This window comes from Poecilia reticulata, chromosome 3, assembly GCF_904066995.2.
Source record: "Poecilia reticulata chromosome 3, P_reticulata-male-v2, whole genome shotgun sequence".
Lineage (NCBI taxonomy): Eukaryota > Metazoa > Chordata > Actinopteri > Cyprinodontiformes > Poeciliidae > Poecilia > Poecilia reticulata.
This window is the reverse complement of record NC_088832.1, coordinates 6,239,547-6,258,698: the sequence shown is the minus strand read 5'-3', so window position 1 is coordinate 6,258,698 and position 19,152 is coordinate 6,239,547. Positions and strand designations below refer to the sequence as shown.

The window sequence follows — 19,152 nt, the reverse complement described above, 5'->3', positions numbered from 1 at the left end:
TTTATGAACCCTGAAGGGACGCCGACCTACATATGCAGTTATGACAAAGTGGCTTCAAGTGGTTTTCATTAGTGAAGTTAGCCATGGGGTGGTTAAAACTAGCTGGACGTGGACAGCTCACGTTTTCTGTTCTTATGTAAGAAATGTTATTTTCCACTACACCAGTTTAAAGGGTTATCTCAGAAAGGGGGAGAAAAAAAAGAGATTGGTTTTGTTCCTTGCAGTTTTTAAGCTGATGGAAATTATGCTAATTTAAGTAAAAATGTGAATTTTTTCTGTGGGCTACCTGTGGTATTGACCCAAGGTCAAACCTATTAAAATGCAAATCTAACAAAGAGAAAAGTGTGTGGAAAAATAGAGAAAGCCTAGCAGAGGGGGGTTCCCTCCACTGCCTGCTGTCTCGGCTCAGTCTGTAACGCCTGGTTGAGTGCTACATTACTATTCGAATTTCTCGTTCTCGGTGTGCCTATTATGGTTTGATCTGAGCCCTTTGTGATGCAGTGTGTTGCAGTGGAAAAAAAAAAAGAAATAGCTCATAGTACATCTTGTCTGGCTTCTTTTCTCTGCTGCTTGTTTGTTTGCATTAACTGGAAATAGTCAAATTTGTAGAAGCCCATTTGGCTAGATATGCACAACAAGACCCCATGTTGTTAATTTCCTTTTCCAACACACGTTGACAAATGAAGCAACAATTGAAGTAAGGAAAAGGAAATGTGCTACTGTATGGGATGGTTTTTGTGTAATAAATATGTCCTCTACAGGTTCCATCTATGAACCTTTAAAGCTGTCCAATCTCCAGTGGGAGGATGAGCCCTTATGGGAGAAGCTGGACCGTTACTACAATGCAGGTAAGTTCATTCATTCTCTATGGAAAAGTCAGGGGCCCTGACTGAAAAGTCTTATTCTCCTTTATTTGTAAAACGTGGCAACATGAATTGCTTGAATTTGTCGACAGAAATCCACAAGAAATCTACCCTTTTGTTAATAAGGGCTCTTGCTTTGTTTCCCTTTAAAGCTGGAAATCATCTGACAGTTTTTCCAACTTGTTGTTATAGGTCCTTGAAGAATTACACATGTAGAGTTACTATTATGTTTTGCAATATGAACCTTTCAAGGAAACACATTTTACTTTGTTGCTGTGCATTGTGTAGCCCAAGAAAACAATTCCACTAGGAAGTCAATCTTGGATATGTTTTTTAATAACATAACTTTGTAAAGTTCTTGTTTTTTTACTGTATATGCATTATGGGACTCTTCTTTTAATTATCTGTCAATTTAGCTAATATGTTATTGTTTGAAAATACCGCCAGCTAGCTAACAATGCAGAATATTAGTTGAAGTCTTTGCAAGACGCTCTATGTCCTCTGGTGGTTTTGAGCTTTTTTTATTTTTGTGCCTAAGGATTTTGAATGCGGTGCAATATCTGTAGTGTGTCACTTTTCTGTCATATGAAACATACTTTTCTAAGGATGATGCATTCCAAAAAACTCATGTTGTAAGTAAATTAAACAATTTTGTATGTCAATGGAATCAGAAGTGGGTGTATAATTGTACTTTTTATATTATTCAAGATATCATCTTCAAACTGATAACTTCACATAGCATAATCCACATTTAGAAGTAGTCCATTTTGTTTTGTAGTTCTGGCCAGTTTGTCACTATTAAACAGGAAGTTGATTTAGCTCTCACATGCATATTTCCCTCAACTTTTTAATGCTACACAAACAGATATTATCTAAATGAGTCTGAATACTATTTTTAAGACAGAAACACCTCAACAGACATAAATTGTGAGCACTCACTAGTCACACAAAGAATTAGTGATAAGAAATACCACGTGCCATATATGGTCTGGGTATAAATGCATGAATAAAAGAATACAAGATGCTTGCATTTGTGAAAGGTTCTCTGATTAGTAGTTTTATAAACCCCCTAAAAGTTCTGAAGAACTCGAGAAGGACGCAAACTTGATGATGGATAGCTGGCAGAGCCCCGGTGCAGGTGATAATTCTAGGATATGTAATCAGTGAAGGAGGCTGCAGCACCACTGCAGGAGAGATAAATACACATTAGCACTGATTGCTGAATTACCAGCAGCTGAGAGTGCAGCACTGTAGAACAGCAGTACCTCCCCTCACTCACACAATCACTCACACACTCGGTGCCACACGGCTACACATATTGTCCTTGATTTTTTTTTTTTTCTTTCTCAGATTTTTCTTTTGGATGTAAATAAATTCACTTATCAGTATAAAGTGAAGTAGATCAACACATAAGTACATTTAGATTAAAATATTGTGATGACAAGTCTTTGTTTGGTGGAGATGTGAATAAGAGAAGGTAATAATGCTTTCAAATTGGGTGATACATTTGAGTTGTTCAATTCAATTCAAGAGTATTTTATTAAACTCGATGGGAGATTAAACGTAACTCAATTTATGCGGTTTTCCTCAAGGAGTTGTTGAATGTGCCGATTGCTGTGGACAGGAAGGATCTCCTGTAGCAGTCTGCTTTACAGTGGTTCTGAAGAAGCCTCTAACTGAAGGCATTAGCGTTTCTATTACAAAAGTGTGCAAAAGTTTATCAGTATTTTGCAAATGTCGAAAAACACCACAATTTCGCAATTTCAGTGTATCCATTAAATAAGAAACACAATTAAAATCGTGTATAGTAAGTTTGTTCACGCAATAAGTCATTAAAAAACATGCCGTGCCATGACCCTTACAACTTCTTCCTGTCATCTTCTTTTTGGTGATTTGTGCTAGAGGCAACACCTGGCTTTTGATCTTGTGACTCATGTGATATGATAAAAGTGTCTCCATTGCAGTTTTACGAAATAAACAAATTTTAATATGCCCAAAAAAGAAAAAACACCTCATCCTAGCAACAAAACTGTATAAAAAAAGCAAGAGATTTTTTTTTTTTTCAAAATTAATGTGTTTCCAGTAAACAAATTATGCAATTATGTGGTAGATGGGAATGCAGCAATTATTATTGCATAACATGATCAGTGTTTGTCCAAAATGAATCTTGTTTTTCACCATAAATATAGATTTATTTTCCAATCTGAAAAATGTCTGTCATCTGATTTTCCCAGATCAGGTCATCAGAGGAGACATGCATAAAACAGAACCAGTGTCGTCTTCTCTTTGGTAGAGCAGCTGACAAACTGTTGAAACGTCGGAAGTGTAGCATATAGAGAGGCGCGACTGAAATGACCAGATGTTGCCACAAACGCATTGAAGTGTCTGTAGCTCAACAAAAACTGAACTGGTGACAGCACAGTGGTTGTCAGCAACAGCTGATGGTGGGGTGCAAGCAGTTGTAAAAGTTTTGATTTAGCTTAAAAAATACACACTTGTGTCTTAGCAAAATTCTGCTTTTTAATCTTACTAGTTACAAATTTGTTTAACAAGTCAATAAGCGTGATAACAGAGTGCGATGTGTCCCTACAAAACTGAACGTTTTGACTGCTTAGATAACAGCTATCAGATCTGCATGTGTAGACACTTTGCAGCACTTTTTTTTCTATTTGTTTTGCCTCGAGATGTCAAATCCCATCCTCCACCCCCCAGCCCCCCTTTTTATGTCTGAGCAAAATCAATGGAAGCAGATGCAGAGAGCAGCAGAGGGAACTGGCTGAGCGCAACACTTCACCCCCTCTGCTAGAGCTCCATTTAGTATTCAGTGTTGGACCATGTGTTACCCTTGGGTTCATGTGGTTATTAGTTTCTGGTATCACTGAACCTGTTGTCCCTGAGGGCCAGCGCTGGTGTTACTACTGTGGCCATAAACTGGACTTTTCATAGTTGTCGGCATTGAATGGGGGGAAACGTTTGACGTTCAGACTGACAGTGAAACCTCGACTCGTTTACTGGTGGAGGTTTAGTTGGCTTTGTGTGTTGATGTTTGTATTCTCAATCTGCTTGTGTTCAACATGAATAATTTATAACTACGTAGATTCAAATCTGATGAGCTAAGGCTGTATTTTGTCATTCATCAGCTGGTACATGTATAGAAAACTAGAATAACTGTGAAGGAGAAGAACTGTTTGTGTTCCTTTTACCTTTACGGATTTAAAAACATGCAGAAAAATACTTTTGGATTTTACTGTATGAGAAAAATGAGACTTCTGTGTAGATGTTTTAAATTCATAGAGTAGTCAACTGGGAGTTAAAAGTTTTCCATGTTCTGCTCTGATCTGTGATACAGGAACATCACATTTTACTTGTTCTTAAATACATAAAAACAAAAACAAAAATTCCTATCACTTTCAGTCAATAAACCCATCAACCTGATAGGATGGGCATTTATTGTTGTTTTTGCAAAAATGTTCTTCTAGTGCTAGTAATTTTGATTTATCTTTGACTGCCATGATTGTTATTTGTACTACTTTGTTTATTTATGTTTTCATTCTTTGTTCTTTGTGAGCATAAATACATATCAATAGGTTCAGAAGTAGCATCTATAAAAATCACATCACTTTCCTGAACAAACCTGCTTCATAATATTGAATTGTATTGTAATGACAATATGCTACAAAAGATTGAGGCAACATCGTCCACAATATCCAGACAATCTGTGCTTTTTTTTTTTTTAGTTTATTAAAAATCTTAAAGGTTACAGACTCATGTGATGATACATAAATAGAGATGATCTTTTAAAACCAAAATCATACATTATCAAATAATCTGCACCTAATTTCTTTTCCCTTTTTGGATGTGCTTTAGCCCCGAGAATGATCAACCACAATCAGAACCAGTGAATTATGTGACTGTATTTGTAATCTCACCCATCAGTATCAATGTGTCTGATTACCACTAACACATACTAAGAAGCAGAGACAGGAAAATACTGCTTCTCCACTTGATTTTAACTTACTCTAAGTACTGAATTGCCTGAATTGTATCCATTGCTCTTTGCTAAGTGCATTCGTTACCACTATTTTTCAAAGAGTTAATTTAAAGAAGAGCTCTGCCTGTGCCTTGTAGATACAGTACAGTGACAAGCTAATGGGGAGTTTTCATTAGTTTCCCAAGGAAGCACTAATTTCTCCTGGTGCAGCTCAACCAGTCTTGCTTGGAAATCTTTAAAGCACACATTTGCAGAATTTGGAGCGACACAGCGTAGAAATCAACGCTATTTTTCTACCTCGGTATGCATTTGTTTAACCATTGGCAACTTTCCGTTGGATATTATCCTTTTTACAGGGCTGACAACCTCAAATAAATTGTTAGTCAAGTGAAAAGAAGAAATGAATCCTGAAGAAAAATTGGAGCAGGACCCTGGAGATTGTAGAGAGGGCTCGTGGAGTAGTTGAGAGATGGCTGAGATTATTGCGAACCCAGATGAGCAGAGGGCATGAAGTGGGGTGCAAACAAGAATTTTAGCTCTGACAAATCAGGTAGAAAGATCAGAAGAGAGCAGTGATGAGGAAAATCAAGTATCTGGTACTGTCTGAGAGCAAAAATCACAGAATAGGCTTGTGAGAATAGCATTTCTTTGAATACTGAATGCGTAATGTGATGTATGAGAGTGTTAAATTGTAAATACAGTTAAATTGACTGTGTAATGGAGACAAAAAAAAATAGACTAAAATAAATAAATCTTTTTTGTCATTGAACATAAGTGAAACAGACTTTTTGTTGTGCTTTAGCTGCCAGTTAAATACAATCCATACCCCAAATAAACACATACGTTAATAAAAACTACTATCTGGCTCTGGATATAGTGGTATAGGAGGATATTATACTGTAGAACAGCTCTCTGCAACCCAAATATAATAATCCTGAGCTAATATTACTTGATCTATGAAGATGATTCACTCACCCAGTCCTGACTCAGCAGAACACTGAAACACCACTGATTCCAGTTTACACAACTATTTAAAACAGGAGTCCATCAAAAACAAGACGCATGCCGTTCCCTATAGAAAGCACTCGTGTTATACCCTTTTGATTGCTTTTACAACTCAATCATGATCAACATAATTTGGCTTTTTTTTCCCACAAAAGATGATTTGTGGCTGGATGACAGTTCAGAATCAACCTGACAAAGCTCAAACCGTTATGCAAGAAAACATGGGAACGTAACTGCAGCCAAGGTGAATATTTATGCAATCACTTATTCTAGGTGTATATTTTTATAAATTTCTCATTTTGTCAAAACTTTGGCAAAGTTTTTTTTTTTTTTTTTTAAAGGCCATTTTTTGTCTTTTGTTTATTTGTTGTTCTTAATCATGACATTTTTGATATGTAAAATGAATAAAGAGGGTAAACCTTCCAAGGTGGTGAATCCTTTCAATTGGAACTTAAAAGATGTGACACAAAAATCCTCTTCATTTTAAGTATTTGTCAGAATGCTAGCAAACATGGCAAGACTGACAAGTTCATTCAACTTCATTCCTAGACCTATTGTAAGACGTGGGTGACCTCCAGCTCTTGTCACGTCTGTCTGGGTCGTTGTACAGTTTAAACTTAGCAGAAGCAAAGTTTGCCCCGTGTGAACCGCGTCCGGATTGTCAATGTATCCTGTGAAGAAAACGTCTCTTCAGGGCTGGATGGACCAATTTTACCCATGAACACTCCTGTTGCAGATATGGCACAGTCCATTGGTCAGCTCTGATGCAGGCAACGTGTTTGTGTGCGTGCATCGGTGTACGTTTCTTCCTCGGTTTATGCGTTCAGTAAGGTCAGTTGGCGCACGGCTTGCGTGTTTTCATTAGCTGGCATTCATTTAGAAAATGAGAGAAAACAATGCAGGGAGCTGAGTGAGCAACAGGTGTAGCTCTCAGTTAAAACCAATTTGTTGCTATCAGTGAGCGCAGCACTGCCTAGAGCAGCGGTTTTGTTGAAACCTCATAGATTCTTAAGAAAAAAAAAAGCCTCTGCCAGATTGTGGAACGGCGCCTTAAACAGCGAGCGCTTGTTTAATTGTTGTGTTGGGTGGCGGCTGGAAGCCGTCGTCCAATCCCAGCAGGGAACAAAGCCAACATTGTTATCGCCAGCGCACAGGCCCCTTTCGCCAATATACCTGCTTTCGCTTAGTTTCTGCAATAAAAAGAGGTGGAGAGGGTTAAGGCTGGATGACAATGACAAATCAAACCAGTTAGATTTTCTCCATACTTTTTTTTTTTTGTTAGCTGTGCCGTGTTGCCTTCAGCTCAGTCAAAAGCAGCGGCATTAAGCTGCTGCTGCTATGATTAAGCACTATATTTCTCTTATCAAGAAGAGAATAGCAAGGGAAGCTTTCCCTCCATCTCTTACGGTTCATCGTTCATTTTTTCCCCTCCCTTTGCTACTTCTCTGGTTTCTCATTTATGTGCCAATATGGCTCCACTCGACTGACTCAGTCTGCTGCCTGATAACGCTGGTGGCAGAAGGTAGGCTGCTGCAGCTGTGGGGCTCGCACTGATTAGAAAATGGGAGTAACAGTTTTGTTTTTTTCTTTTTCTTTATTGGTTTCATTTGTATGATATTTGAATAGAGTTGTAGAAGCCACAGGTTCACAGTTTTCACAACATTTTACTCACTTTCGGTCACATACAGCCGTTGTCCTGGATTTATTTTCAAGAAAATGTGGAGCTTTGCCTCTGAGATTTTTTGAAATAAAGAGTTTGTCTTAAGAAATAGCGACCGCTATTTGTGCAGCCCATTTGATTAAAAAAATTATGATAAATACTAATAATATGTCTAATGTCAAACTTTTAACACTTTTTAATTCAACAATATTCATTATGTTGCAATGGATGTCAACTTACTTAAAGCTGGGTTATGTCACCGTTTTACATATTTATTTAAATGATACCTCTTCCCAGAGCTACTGACACTGTCTAGTAAATGCACCGCTCCAGGGCAAAACCAACCAATCAGAGACAGGAGGAGGGACTCAGAGCTGTCAATCAACCTCATGTAGAGAAACAGCTTACCGTTACAGGGAAACCATTTATCCACCATCAATGTTGGCCATGCTAACTAGCATTAGCATTCACAACAGGCTCTGCTGTCAGGGAGAGGCTGCAGCATAGCAGAGAGAAAGAGGGTGCATACACAAGAGTGATTGACAGCGTTATGACCCTCCTCCTGGCTCTGATTGTTTTTTTCTGACTGAGCCGAACAGATTATCTGTTATATTTTATACTGTCAGGAGATAGTGACAGTTCTAAAAAGTATGTTAGAAATTACTTTTCTCATAAAACTTGAATACTCCAGGTATCTAATGTTATGTGATTTTAGTTTCTCATCCTACAAGATGGTTATCTCACCTCAGCTGCTTGCATGGATCAGGGGGGCCTTATGGTTTGGAGGGACAGTGTGTCTCCATAAAACAACAGGGCACTGGCTCAGAACCCTAGTGTGGAGAAAACGGAGCACAAGCTCCCCGTCATCTTCACCTTTTGTTAAAGAGATAAAAAGTCACTTTGTTGGACACTTCTTAGCCTTAATAGTGCTAACAGACTCACTGGAGTTGTAAATGTTTTCATTAATGCTGCAGTGTGTGGGCTGTAGGGAAATCTAGTCACACAAATAGAAAATAGCCTTTAAATCCCAATACAGGAATGACTGTATTGCCCTAGTGCATGTGGTTAATTTGTCCCTTAATTACTCTATTAAGCAAACCAGCAGGCTGACTGGGAAAAGGTGGTGGAATACAGAATTTAAATCTAAACCAAAAAGAAACAAAAATCCAATGTAAAGTATATGTTCTGCATATAAAAATATTTCATTTATGCAAGTGAACAAAATTGTTTTATTTTCTCATTTTATTCGCATTTTATCTCAATAAAATAAATTAAAGAGATAAAAATAGGTCATTTTTTAGAAGGGAAAACATTTTTGACTTTTTTATGTACATTTTAGATAAAGTTTGAAAAGTTATGCTCTCAGTACCACAACAAATTTCTGTAATTTATTTCCTGTGAGTTGCCAGATAAAGTTGGCTAAAAGACAGGATTTTCTTTTTTCAGCTTTTTTTTCCCCCAACACTATTCGCCCCTCCCCTACCTGTTGCTGTACACCGCCAGATAGCAGAAAGAAGGCTAATAAAGGTTTTTATTTTGTTTTGCTTTTAATTCATGTTGACAAAAAACACCAATTTAAGCAATTGAAAATACTCTACCAGCCTCAACATTAATATAAATGATCACAGCAGGTTGTGTTTCTCTTTTGCTCTCATGATATCTCTTTAAAGGTATCATGTTGCTTCTTCTTCTGTTGTTTTTTTTTCTCATTATCATTTCTTCAGCCTGGTGGAGCCGTGAAATGGCCCATTGTAAAAGAGCAGCCTGTGTGTGCCTGAGACATTAGCTGCTGATTTAGTGGGACATTAGCTTGATGGATGGCGGCGCAGAAAACTCCCAACAACAGATGATTTGCATGCTGAGAAACTTCTACCCCGAGACTAAACAACATTCAACTTCACTGTTTATGCTGATTATTTTACTTTTTAATCCAGAATATATTGTTAAATCTCTCCAAAGCATTGCAGAAATAAACCACCCCTCACCTTACATGGAAAATGGAGATATTAAAAACAAAAAAAAACTCTTTAAGAACTGGGTGAAATCTTTGGCAAATCACTTTATCTAGACTAACACCGTTGAGCCTAAAATAATTTACTCTGTGCAGATATATTGATTATATATTCTTGTTAATAGCTTGCTCACGGTGGCAGCATGTAGAGTAACTCTGTAAAGCCAGTTATGATTCATTCTTTTTCTAAATGTCTGTTCATCATTTTTAGATTGAGACGTTTCACATTTGGACAATTATTTCCTCTTGTTTTAGAAGCTGTGCACCCGGGAGAATTTTTGTTCTACTTTTTTTTTTTTTTACTTTTGACCACTTCCCATGATGTGTAATCATGGCAACAGAGTATTATGGGTTTTTGTTTTTTTACTTTGATGCAGCCGATTAGAATCTCAAAAGCTCAAATAATACTCAATGATCTCTTACTCAACGTCTTCCTGCTTTCCAAACATAATGATAGAAATTCAAAGAAGCAAAAGCAAATGAGGTGGGTTAGCACTGCTTGCTAACAATGTGTGTCAGCCAGGACATGTTTCTGCTAAATTCAGTTGTTAGCATATCATGAGTCGTAATCCTGTCATATAGCAACAGTGTCTTCAGTCAGAGGCCTCTATACGGTTTTGTTGTAAGACTGACTGCTACTGGAGAGCCTTCCTGCCCACAGCATCTCCATCTCTTTGGAGACATTTTGATGGTATGAGCTGCAGCAATATTTTATCACATAAAAAAATAGAATTAAACCTAATTTTACAAATATTAAATAAAAGGAGCATTACAGACTTAATTTAGTTTTATTTTTAAAACTTTTTCTGTGTATTTTGAACGTTTTTAATTGTAGTACTCACATAAGAGCGGGAGACTAGCCTTCACCAGCTGGCTGCAGCACAGATCTGTATGTTTGTGTGTTCCAGGTACTTCATTAGTACTTTACCAGGAGGTGGACTTTTTGAGAGGTTTATTATTAATCCATCTAATTCATCCCATTAATCACTTTATCTCTGCCAATGCGACAGCCACCCCCACTTCACCACTTCACCCACACACTGCTCCAGTCCTTCATTTTCATCTAGTACACACTACTTCCACTGTTTATTCTCACACACACTCGTACATCCTTACTGCCTCCACTTGATGTGCTCACACATCAAGATCTTCATCATAATGTCTGTCCTCCTCTGTCTCTTTCGCAGTCACTCTTGATTCTTTTTTTTTTCTTCCTCTCTTGTTCGTCCTGAATCAAAGTGCGATCCATAGTGGATGGGCCTTTCATTAGCAGCGGAATAATGTTAGGAGGAAAAATGAAGCCGTCTCTCTGAACACATTAGTTATCATTGAGAAGACCTCTGCCTGACATGTCTCTCTGTGTCACTGTGTGACGATAGAGGATTATGATGTGTTTATGCTTTAAAACTCTGTCCTGTCCTCGTCAACGTTTTTTTTTATATCTTATTTCTGCTCTGTCTTCTTCTGCTGCTGGATTTTCCTATTAAAGCCCCAGCTCAATGTTTTAGACCCATCGTTTTCTTCCCAGAGAGATGACTCTGGTCATTATCTGCCATTGAGCTTTTCTCTCTCTCGGGTCTCACTAGAATGATTTGTTGATGCTGGGATTTTTTACTAGCTTAAGGTGGAACTGTGGGGATTAAAATAAATTCCAACAGGCCGTTTAGCTCAGATCCAGCGTACATGTTACTGCCTTGCTGAGAGTACTTGTACATAGTTAGCGTTTATTCACATTTTGTCACATTAAAACCATAAAAATAAATGTATTTTATTAAGGATATGAAATTTCACCTTGTTCTGGGAAGCTGAATACAAATGCATACATCACCTTCTAGATTTTTATTCTTAACAATGTAGAAGTTCAGTTTGTTGCCTTGCAGCAAGAAACTCTTATTTATGAAGAAGAAAGGTTGTGCCATCCTTAGCTGTTAGCAATAACCACAATCAGCTGTTGCATTAATTTGGCTCATCCTCCTTTGATAAATGTTATCAATTTAGCCCGTTTGGAGGAAATTTGAGCATAAATAACATACTTAAGGTCATGTCAGAGCATCTTAATCAGATTTAAGTCTGAATTTTGACTCAATCACTAAAACTTTTTATTTTGATTTTCTCTAATTGTCTTTGCCAGTCGAAACTGTATTTTCTAACGCTTTCAGTCAATAATTTACTGGGTGTTTTACCTTTAGGGTTGACTCTTTTTGCTATTTTTCACACAGTGATAGTTGGTTTTATTGACTTTTTCAATTTTATAAATGAAAAAAATTTTTGGGACACAGTTTATTTTTGCCCCCCAAAAAATAAAATCCAATTTGTTTGATCTGAAACATTTAAACATGCTAAAAAAATACAGAAATTTTCACTTGGGGGTGCAGCCATCCAGCAAATAGATTCCTGATCACTGTAAAAAGAGACAAGGGACCACTAAAACCTGCAGCTACGTTTTGAACACGAGGACACGTTTAACGGGTACACCGAAAACGAAATGAGGCAGAAAGCAGACGTAATCATGTCCTGGATGTTATTGTTTTCTACACAGATTAACCCCGTTGCCAGAAATGGTCAATTTTGTAAATCTAAACGAGTCTGCTTTTCGCAGTCTAACACCTGCTAAACTTAGACATAATTACAGTGTTTGCCATCTGCCTGCAATACCTGATACTTGTTCACCATCTGTTTAGTCACTACTACGCATCTAGACACAATCAGACAGAAGAGATATTTACCGGAGGGCAAGGCAGATTTATATTTGTATTTACAGTTGGCAGGTTTATACTTCAGATGCTTTTAGGAAGATTCATTGTTAAATCAATGTGGATGTAAAGTTTATGGCTCTTTTTTTTTTTCTACATTGGTAATATAAACCGCAAAGGTTTTCCAGGTTAAGGTCAACATGAGGGGCTGAAAAGGAGGAAGTTCCCTTGGCTCGTTTCTTCATTTCCTGTTTGACGTTGATGCAGAAGTAGAGAGAAAGAAACAAAGTTATTGAGGCAAAAACTGAACTGTTAACAGCGGTTGTGTAACGACTGCTTTGTTTTGTGCTCTCAGCGTGGAGCCAGCGAACCGGCACAGTCTGAACATCTGAAAAGCTCCAACATGAAACGAGAAGAGTACGCATGTCCTGAAGGGAACGATTAGATGCTAAATCCAACTTTTAGCATTTTAGTTTAAGTTGCTTCTGTTGTGAAACTCGCAAGAACTGAAAGAAGCTGGAGTTTGAGTGAAAAGTCAGCTTTGACCTTCTTTAGTCAAAAAGGAAAAAAATGATTAGCACATTTATTTATTCTAATTGTGGAATTAAATGGAGTTTAATGCAGTGTATTCAATTAGATTCATAAGAAGGTGAAAGCTGCTTCTAATGCTCCTAAAGGAGCCTGTTCATCTTTTACATTCAAGTAGTACAGAAAGAAATGAATACTGGTTTATCATAACTAGATTGTAGGGGGGGATGGCAACACAGTTCTTAGAATAAAGGACCAAAAAACTAACTGTCTCGTTCAAATCTCTATTTTCATCACTTTTTTCAGTCCAAAAGAAACAAAACAGAAATGAAATGGATTAAAACGGTTTAAACCTGAAAAGCCTGCTGATATTTAGTCTGCAGTCTCTTTTGGAGGTTTGTCCTTTTTACAAGGAGCATAGTTAGACATGTTGTGTCCAAGTATTTCTCGTTTATCACAGCCCTTTTGCTACTCTCATTTGTTTTTATTATTCAAAAGCATTTTTCTTTTGTGCAAAATGTGAGGGTTATAGACATAGACTTTTTTATTTAAATTGCATTATTGACTCCCTCAGAAACTAAAAGGCCGTTAGAATTTGATCTGCATCTGAAGACTTTTTTTTTCTTCTTCTCAAACCAGAGAACTGTAGAATGAAACGAGATGTTTACAGATTTTATCTTATGGATTAAGAACTTCAATCTGTCCCATATCTCTGTTACTTCTCCTTGTATGCATACATTGTTTTTAGCATCACAGTTTTTTGTGTTTTCTTTCCCACTTGAAATCAACTACAACTTCACATTAAACTGGTTGATTTTCAGTTTTCAGAATTGGAATAATTAAAATCAGCCTTTATTGTAATTGCACAAAGGTGGGCTGTACTGAAAGGTAATTTCAGCACAGCCTACCCAAAGAACAACAACAACAAAAAAGACAAACAATGTAAGACATGAGTAGACGGGCGCCTGAGGCTGCATCCATCATTGGAGTTTTACTAAGAACCATTTTGCTCCTCTCTTTCTCTCTCCTGTCTTTATCCAGTCAAAACGACCATCCTGAACTACCAGAGCCCCACTACCGGGCTCTTCCCCGTGAAGACATTCTCCGACATAAAGGAGGCAAAGGTCCGGGACTCTCTGTACTGCGCTGCTTGTGCCTGGGCCCTGGCCATGGCATACCGGTTAGTCAACCTCTCCAACACGGGCTATGTTTCATCATTTGAATCTTTATTTAAATGATGAGGCTGTTTTATGATTTGAAAAGCCTCCTGTTTTTGTCACTGTTTATGGCTGATGATATATTTGAAATCTTGTGCTTATTTTTGGGGCTGTTTTCATGACTAATTTAGCTAATTAATGAGGTGCTTCGTAATTATGGTAATACTGCATGATTACTTGGCAGAGAGCTGGACCGCGTGTAATTGTGGAATATCTGTCACCACACACACACACGCATACACACCCCTACACACGCACTCACACACAGGTGATTGTGTGTCTCATTTTCCTGGCTGCTGTTTTTTGAGCAAAGCCTCTCTTGACTGCAATAGTTTATGGTTTTATTTTGTGTTTAATTGAACCAAAACCTTCATGAAGTAATGAAACTGAGTGTAATCTCCTCAACATGTCAGTCCCTGAATAAAAACTTAACATACAATACTTTACAAAGATAATCATACCCTTTGAACTTTAAACACTAAACATGATCGACATTTTAGCTTATTGAGATTTTTTTGTTATTCAAAATACTTGAATTGGGATAAATTTTTTATTGATCCCAAAGGGAAATTATACATTGTAACTTGTATATTAATTCAAAATTCTTCAGAGTTATTGTTGATTATGAAAGCTGTAGGCAGGAAGAAATCTCTGCCATCGCCTTTATTTTTTAACTTCACAATCAGATTCAGGTCAGTCCAAACCGAAACGTTCATAAAACCTCTGAGTCATGTTGGAAAATGTAAAGATTACTTTAAGACTAAATCTGCCAGGAGGATGAATAATTTAGGACTTAGCTGTGAGTCCAGCTGTTCTTTTGAGGTCCTGGAGGTTTCTTAGAGAATATTATAGAGCAAACAGCAAAAAAATAAATAAAAATTGTGACAAAGCTTAAAATCCATGTCAGGTTATAAAACAAAAGTTGAAATTTATGGTTGAAGCATAAAATGATTCAGGGCTGTTTACAAAACACAATATGTTAAAAAGAGAGAGAGAAATAAATGGCTAATAAGTCTTCAGATTTTAAAACGAGTGCTACGTTAGCATCGCACTCAAGTGCTAAAAAATCCTCTCTCTATCAGCTTCCCTTATTTGATTAATTCCTCACTGATTAGTGTCTTGAGAAAAGGGCATTTCCCTGAAGTGTGAATGAAAAAAAGACAGAAAACTATGGAGAAAGGCAGATATGATGATGCTGGGACTAAAATGGTTTGCAGTTGAGGAACAACTGAGGGGTAAGGTAACTGAGGGAACAGCTGAGAGGTAAGGTCAGCAGAAAGAGTGTGTGAGGAGATAAGAGGCGTAGCCAGGAAAACAAGGGATGGGAAGGAAAAGCGAGCGAGGAAATTAGATTGTGGGGGAAGACGGAGTGAGAGAGAGGGGTAAAAATAGAGTGTTCTCCAGTGATGTGACCAGCGGCACATCCCAGCCATCAGTCATGGCTGCCTCCTATTAGAATTGTCAGTGGGATTTAATTAAGATGATTCTCATCTGACAGGCTTGGCTTGTGCCATTACTTACTTCAGAGTCGGCTGCCGCATGTGTGTCTGAGTGAGTGTGAGACACTCAGGGATCTGATGAGTGGCTGGAATTACTACAACCCCTGATCTAAGTGCACATAATTTCAGCTCTTCCTTTGACCTTTATGCTAATGTTTTATATATGTACTGCTGGGGTAGTTGTTGTAGTTATGTTACCGTCGAAACTCTCTTAATTTCCCAAGTAATCATAAAATGGTAAGTGCTGAGTAAAGGTTCAGTGTATTTGTCCAACAGGATGGACAGACGTCTCTACTTTGCATATTTCCTCTTCAGTCTGTTGCAATAAGCAATGAATTGATTAATTTTATAATAAATTGATAATTTCCATTTACATGGTCGTTTTTCCTCATGTCTGTATATTTTACCACCAAAGTCTGGATGACAAAAGTCTTCAAAAAGTAAATAAACTATTTTTGTTCTAGTGTTTAATGTTCGTTAGAGAAGAAAGTTTTTTTATCTTTGAGAATGTGTTCTTGCATTGTTATTCCATTTCTGTTAAGTTACTTGAAAATGGTCTCAGAACAACGATATTAGCATTTATCGCAATAACTTCTGACAACTTATCGTAACAGGCCTGTTCCCTCTTTTCCCATAGCATGAAAAAGTTTTTAGATACTCAAGAGATAAGCAGAAATCTTGCCAAGAGTGTCTTGTTTCTATTTATTCCATCACCAAATATTGATCTATAATTGTGCTACTCATGCTGACATCATGTTGGAGTAGCTCTGTTATGCTTGTTCTTTGTAGACTTTTGTTTCTGGATAAAATGCTGTTTTTTTGTTTTTTTGGGCAATCATTCCCTCTGGTTTTAGATGCTGTGCATCTGGAATAATATTTTTAGTCTTACTTCTTTTACTTTTGGACATTTGCTATGATGCGTTTTGGCTGCCAGGAGTTTCTTTTGATACAACCGGGAGGAGCTGCTTAGCATCTCAGAAGTTGAAGTAATACCTGAACTTTGACCTCGAATCCCAGGTGTTACGTCAGTCCGCGTTTTTTTCCATCAGTATGCGCACACTGTCCCGACCTGTAGCCATGGCGCTCTGCTCCCCCACTGAGGGACTGCAGCAATCTGCCTGGTTTAGTGGTGAAACAGCGATTGGTGAGAGGCATTAGTGAATTTTTATTTAAAAAAGAGCAAACAGCGCATGGAACTAGCTGTCAATCAGGGTGTTAATACAGAGAATTCAGCGCTGAACTGCAACAAATCAAGAGCTTATTAGATGAGTGGCAAGTCCGGTGAAACACATGGGGAAGATGAAGAGAAACTAAACACAAATGCACAAAGAAAAAAAATGCAGGAATAAACCACGAAATGAATACAAAGGAATAAAATATATGGCAAGACCTATTGAGCAATAATTAGTACAGGGAGATGAACAGGATAAAGCAACACCTTAACTCGGGTAAAAACACACTAGAACATGAAAGGGAAAAGTCTAAAAGAAAAAAAAAACATTAAGGATTTTATGTTTTTTCCCAAATGACAAAAGCTAAAATAACGTTGCTACAGTACCATGGTTTTGTTCAGACCATGCCTACACAAAAAATTGTATTTTTGTACTGTAATAGTAAGAAGTTGGTTGAAATCCTAAGGGTGAAAGGAATAAATAGCTTTTTATGTCTTGAAGGGTTTTTACATTTATATGTTTTTTCGATGTTATTTTTCATGTTAATATCAACGCTATGAGGCTTGACGTTAAAAAGTGGCTCAGTTATATTTTATATTTGACTAATGTGAATTTGATTGAGAACTGTCGTCTTTCTTGATAATTTCTGTCCAAGATACTACTAGTCTATAAACCAATAGATGGATCTACAGCTAATTTTTAGCCATTTTTCAGCTTCATATTTGCATTCTATTTTTTTTCCATTTAAAGTGCTGGGTAGCCTTATGGCCCCATTGCCAGCAAAACCAACATGGGGAAATGTACGTCTGGTCAGAGGAGGCCACATTCAAACACCGGTCAGTCATCTGTAACATCCAAGTGTCTAAAATATCACCTGGATGCAAAATGTCTCATTTATTCAAAGGAATGACAACACATTGATAATTACACAAACAATCCTTCCCTTTCTGAAATGGGGGACTTGTTTACAATCTAATAACAAATGTAGGCATGTTGAAAAATGAGGTATAAATAAAGTGAAGCATTTTATTCCACCATTAACAGAATTCCACACTCACAAAATGTCTTCACATTTCTGAAACAATCCATTGTCCAACAAAAACAACTGTGATGATGACGAGAGATGTACGACTATCTTCATCATCTGAAGCTCAGATGATGACACGGTGTAGGCAGTGTTATGGTAAAATGATCTCAGAACAATGATATTTTCATTTATCGCAATAACTTCTGTGACAATTTATCGTGACAGGCCTTGGCCCTCTTCTCCCACAGCCTGAAAAGTTTTTAAATACTCAAGAGATGAGCAGGAATGTTGCCAGGTGTCTTGTATCTATTGCTTTGCTGTCAGTAGAATGTGGTCAGATGCTATAATTAACAATTTGACTTCTGAAGTTCTACTGATACATGCTAATTAAGCCGCTCTCAGGTTTGTTTTTGTGAGAATGTAATAATTCTTGTTCTGTTAGAGAGACCAGCAGTTCCCTTGTTTCATTCATGTCCTGTGAATGACATGTGACTCACTGTGCAGGCGCATCGATGATGATCTGGGCCGCACGCATGAGTTGGAGCATTCTGCCATCAAGTGCATGAGAGGAATCCTCTATTGCTACATGAGGCAGGCAGATAAGGTGAGTTTGTTCCAGCATCTCCTCTTAAGTTGCATATTTTCATCAGGAAAGCCTGCAGTTATGCACAGTTTCCAATCAGAAGTGCGTTTCCACGCAGAGCGCCTCTTTAAAGCAGCGGAGGCATCTTGCTCCCTTTGTTCATATTTCTGCAAATGACAACAGGAAGTGGATGGATGCTTCAGTCCTCAGGGCTTAATAACACACTATCCTTTAATTACCTCGGACTTTTGCTCCGAATGGGAAAATTTCATACCACGTCTGCAGAAAACCTAATGAGCGCGCTATGCCTTACGCAGCCAAACTAGGGCCAAGTGGATCTTCTGGATGTTGTTGTTGGTCTTCATGAGCAGCGTCTTTTCAGAGCGTGTGTTCTGTTGCTGCGTACACTTGTGTTTGTGTGTACTCTGAGAAAGCCGCTCTGCTTCATCTCGTCTCGACCTTCACGACCTAATTCAGAGAAGAGCTTTCCTGTGTCTTAATTACAAAGCTGCGTTTACACAGTTAATTACACAAAGCAGCGTTCGTCATGGCCCCGTCTCCAGCACTTAAGAACTACATGGAGGTTTTATTGAAGATGTGACACAGTCCATCTGCTGGGCAAAATAACACCGCGACCAGGCTCCGATGTCTGCATAAAGGACCGTCTTTAGGGCGGTTCATGTCTTTTTCTTTGCAATCACACTGTTGTATACTCGGATTACCAAAATAAAATGGATAAACTGGATACACTCTAGACAGGTTGCCAGGGCAACACAAATAATACACTAGACATATAATTAGGGATATATTGGCACCAACATCACCATTGGCCGATATTAGTCATTATTTAGCATATCTGAATTGGTCCGAGTCAAACTGGGTTAGCAGTGGGGTCATTATTTT

General features: G+C 37.8%; 1 protein-coding gene across 3 annotated transcripts in view; it reads left to right on the top strand.

Annotated features, from left to right (window-relative positions):
- Positions 1-19,152, top strand: part of phkb (phosphorylase kinase, beta) — a 109,667-nt gene that overhangs the window by 4,586 nt on the left and 85,929 nt on the right. For all 3 annotated transcript variants that reach the window (XM_008404873.3, XM_008404871.2, XM_008404872.2), the window contains 3 exons: positions 762-848; positions 13,793-13,931; positions 18,171-18,270. In XM_008404873.3, the coding sequence (XP_008403095.2) occupies positions 762-848; positions 13,793-13,931; positions 18,171-18,270 (326 nt within the window). The remainder of the gene's footprint in view (positions 1-761; positions 849-13,792; positions 13,932-18,170; positions 18,271-19,152) is intronic.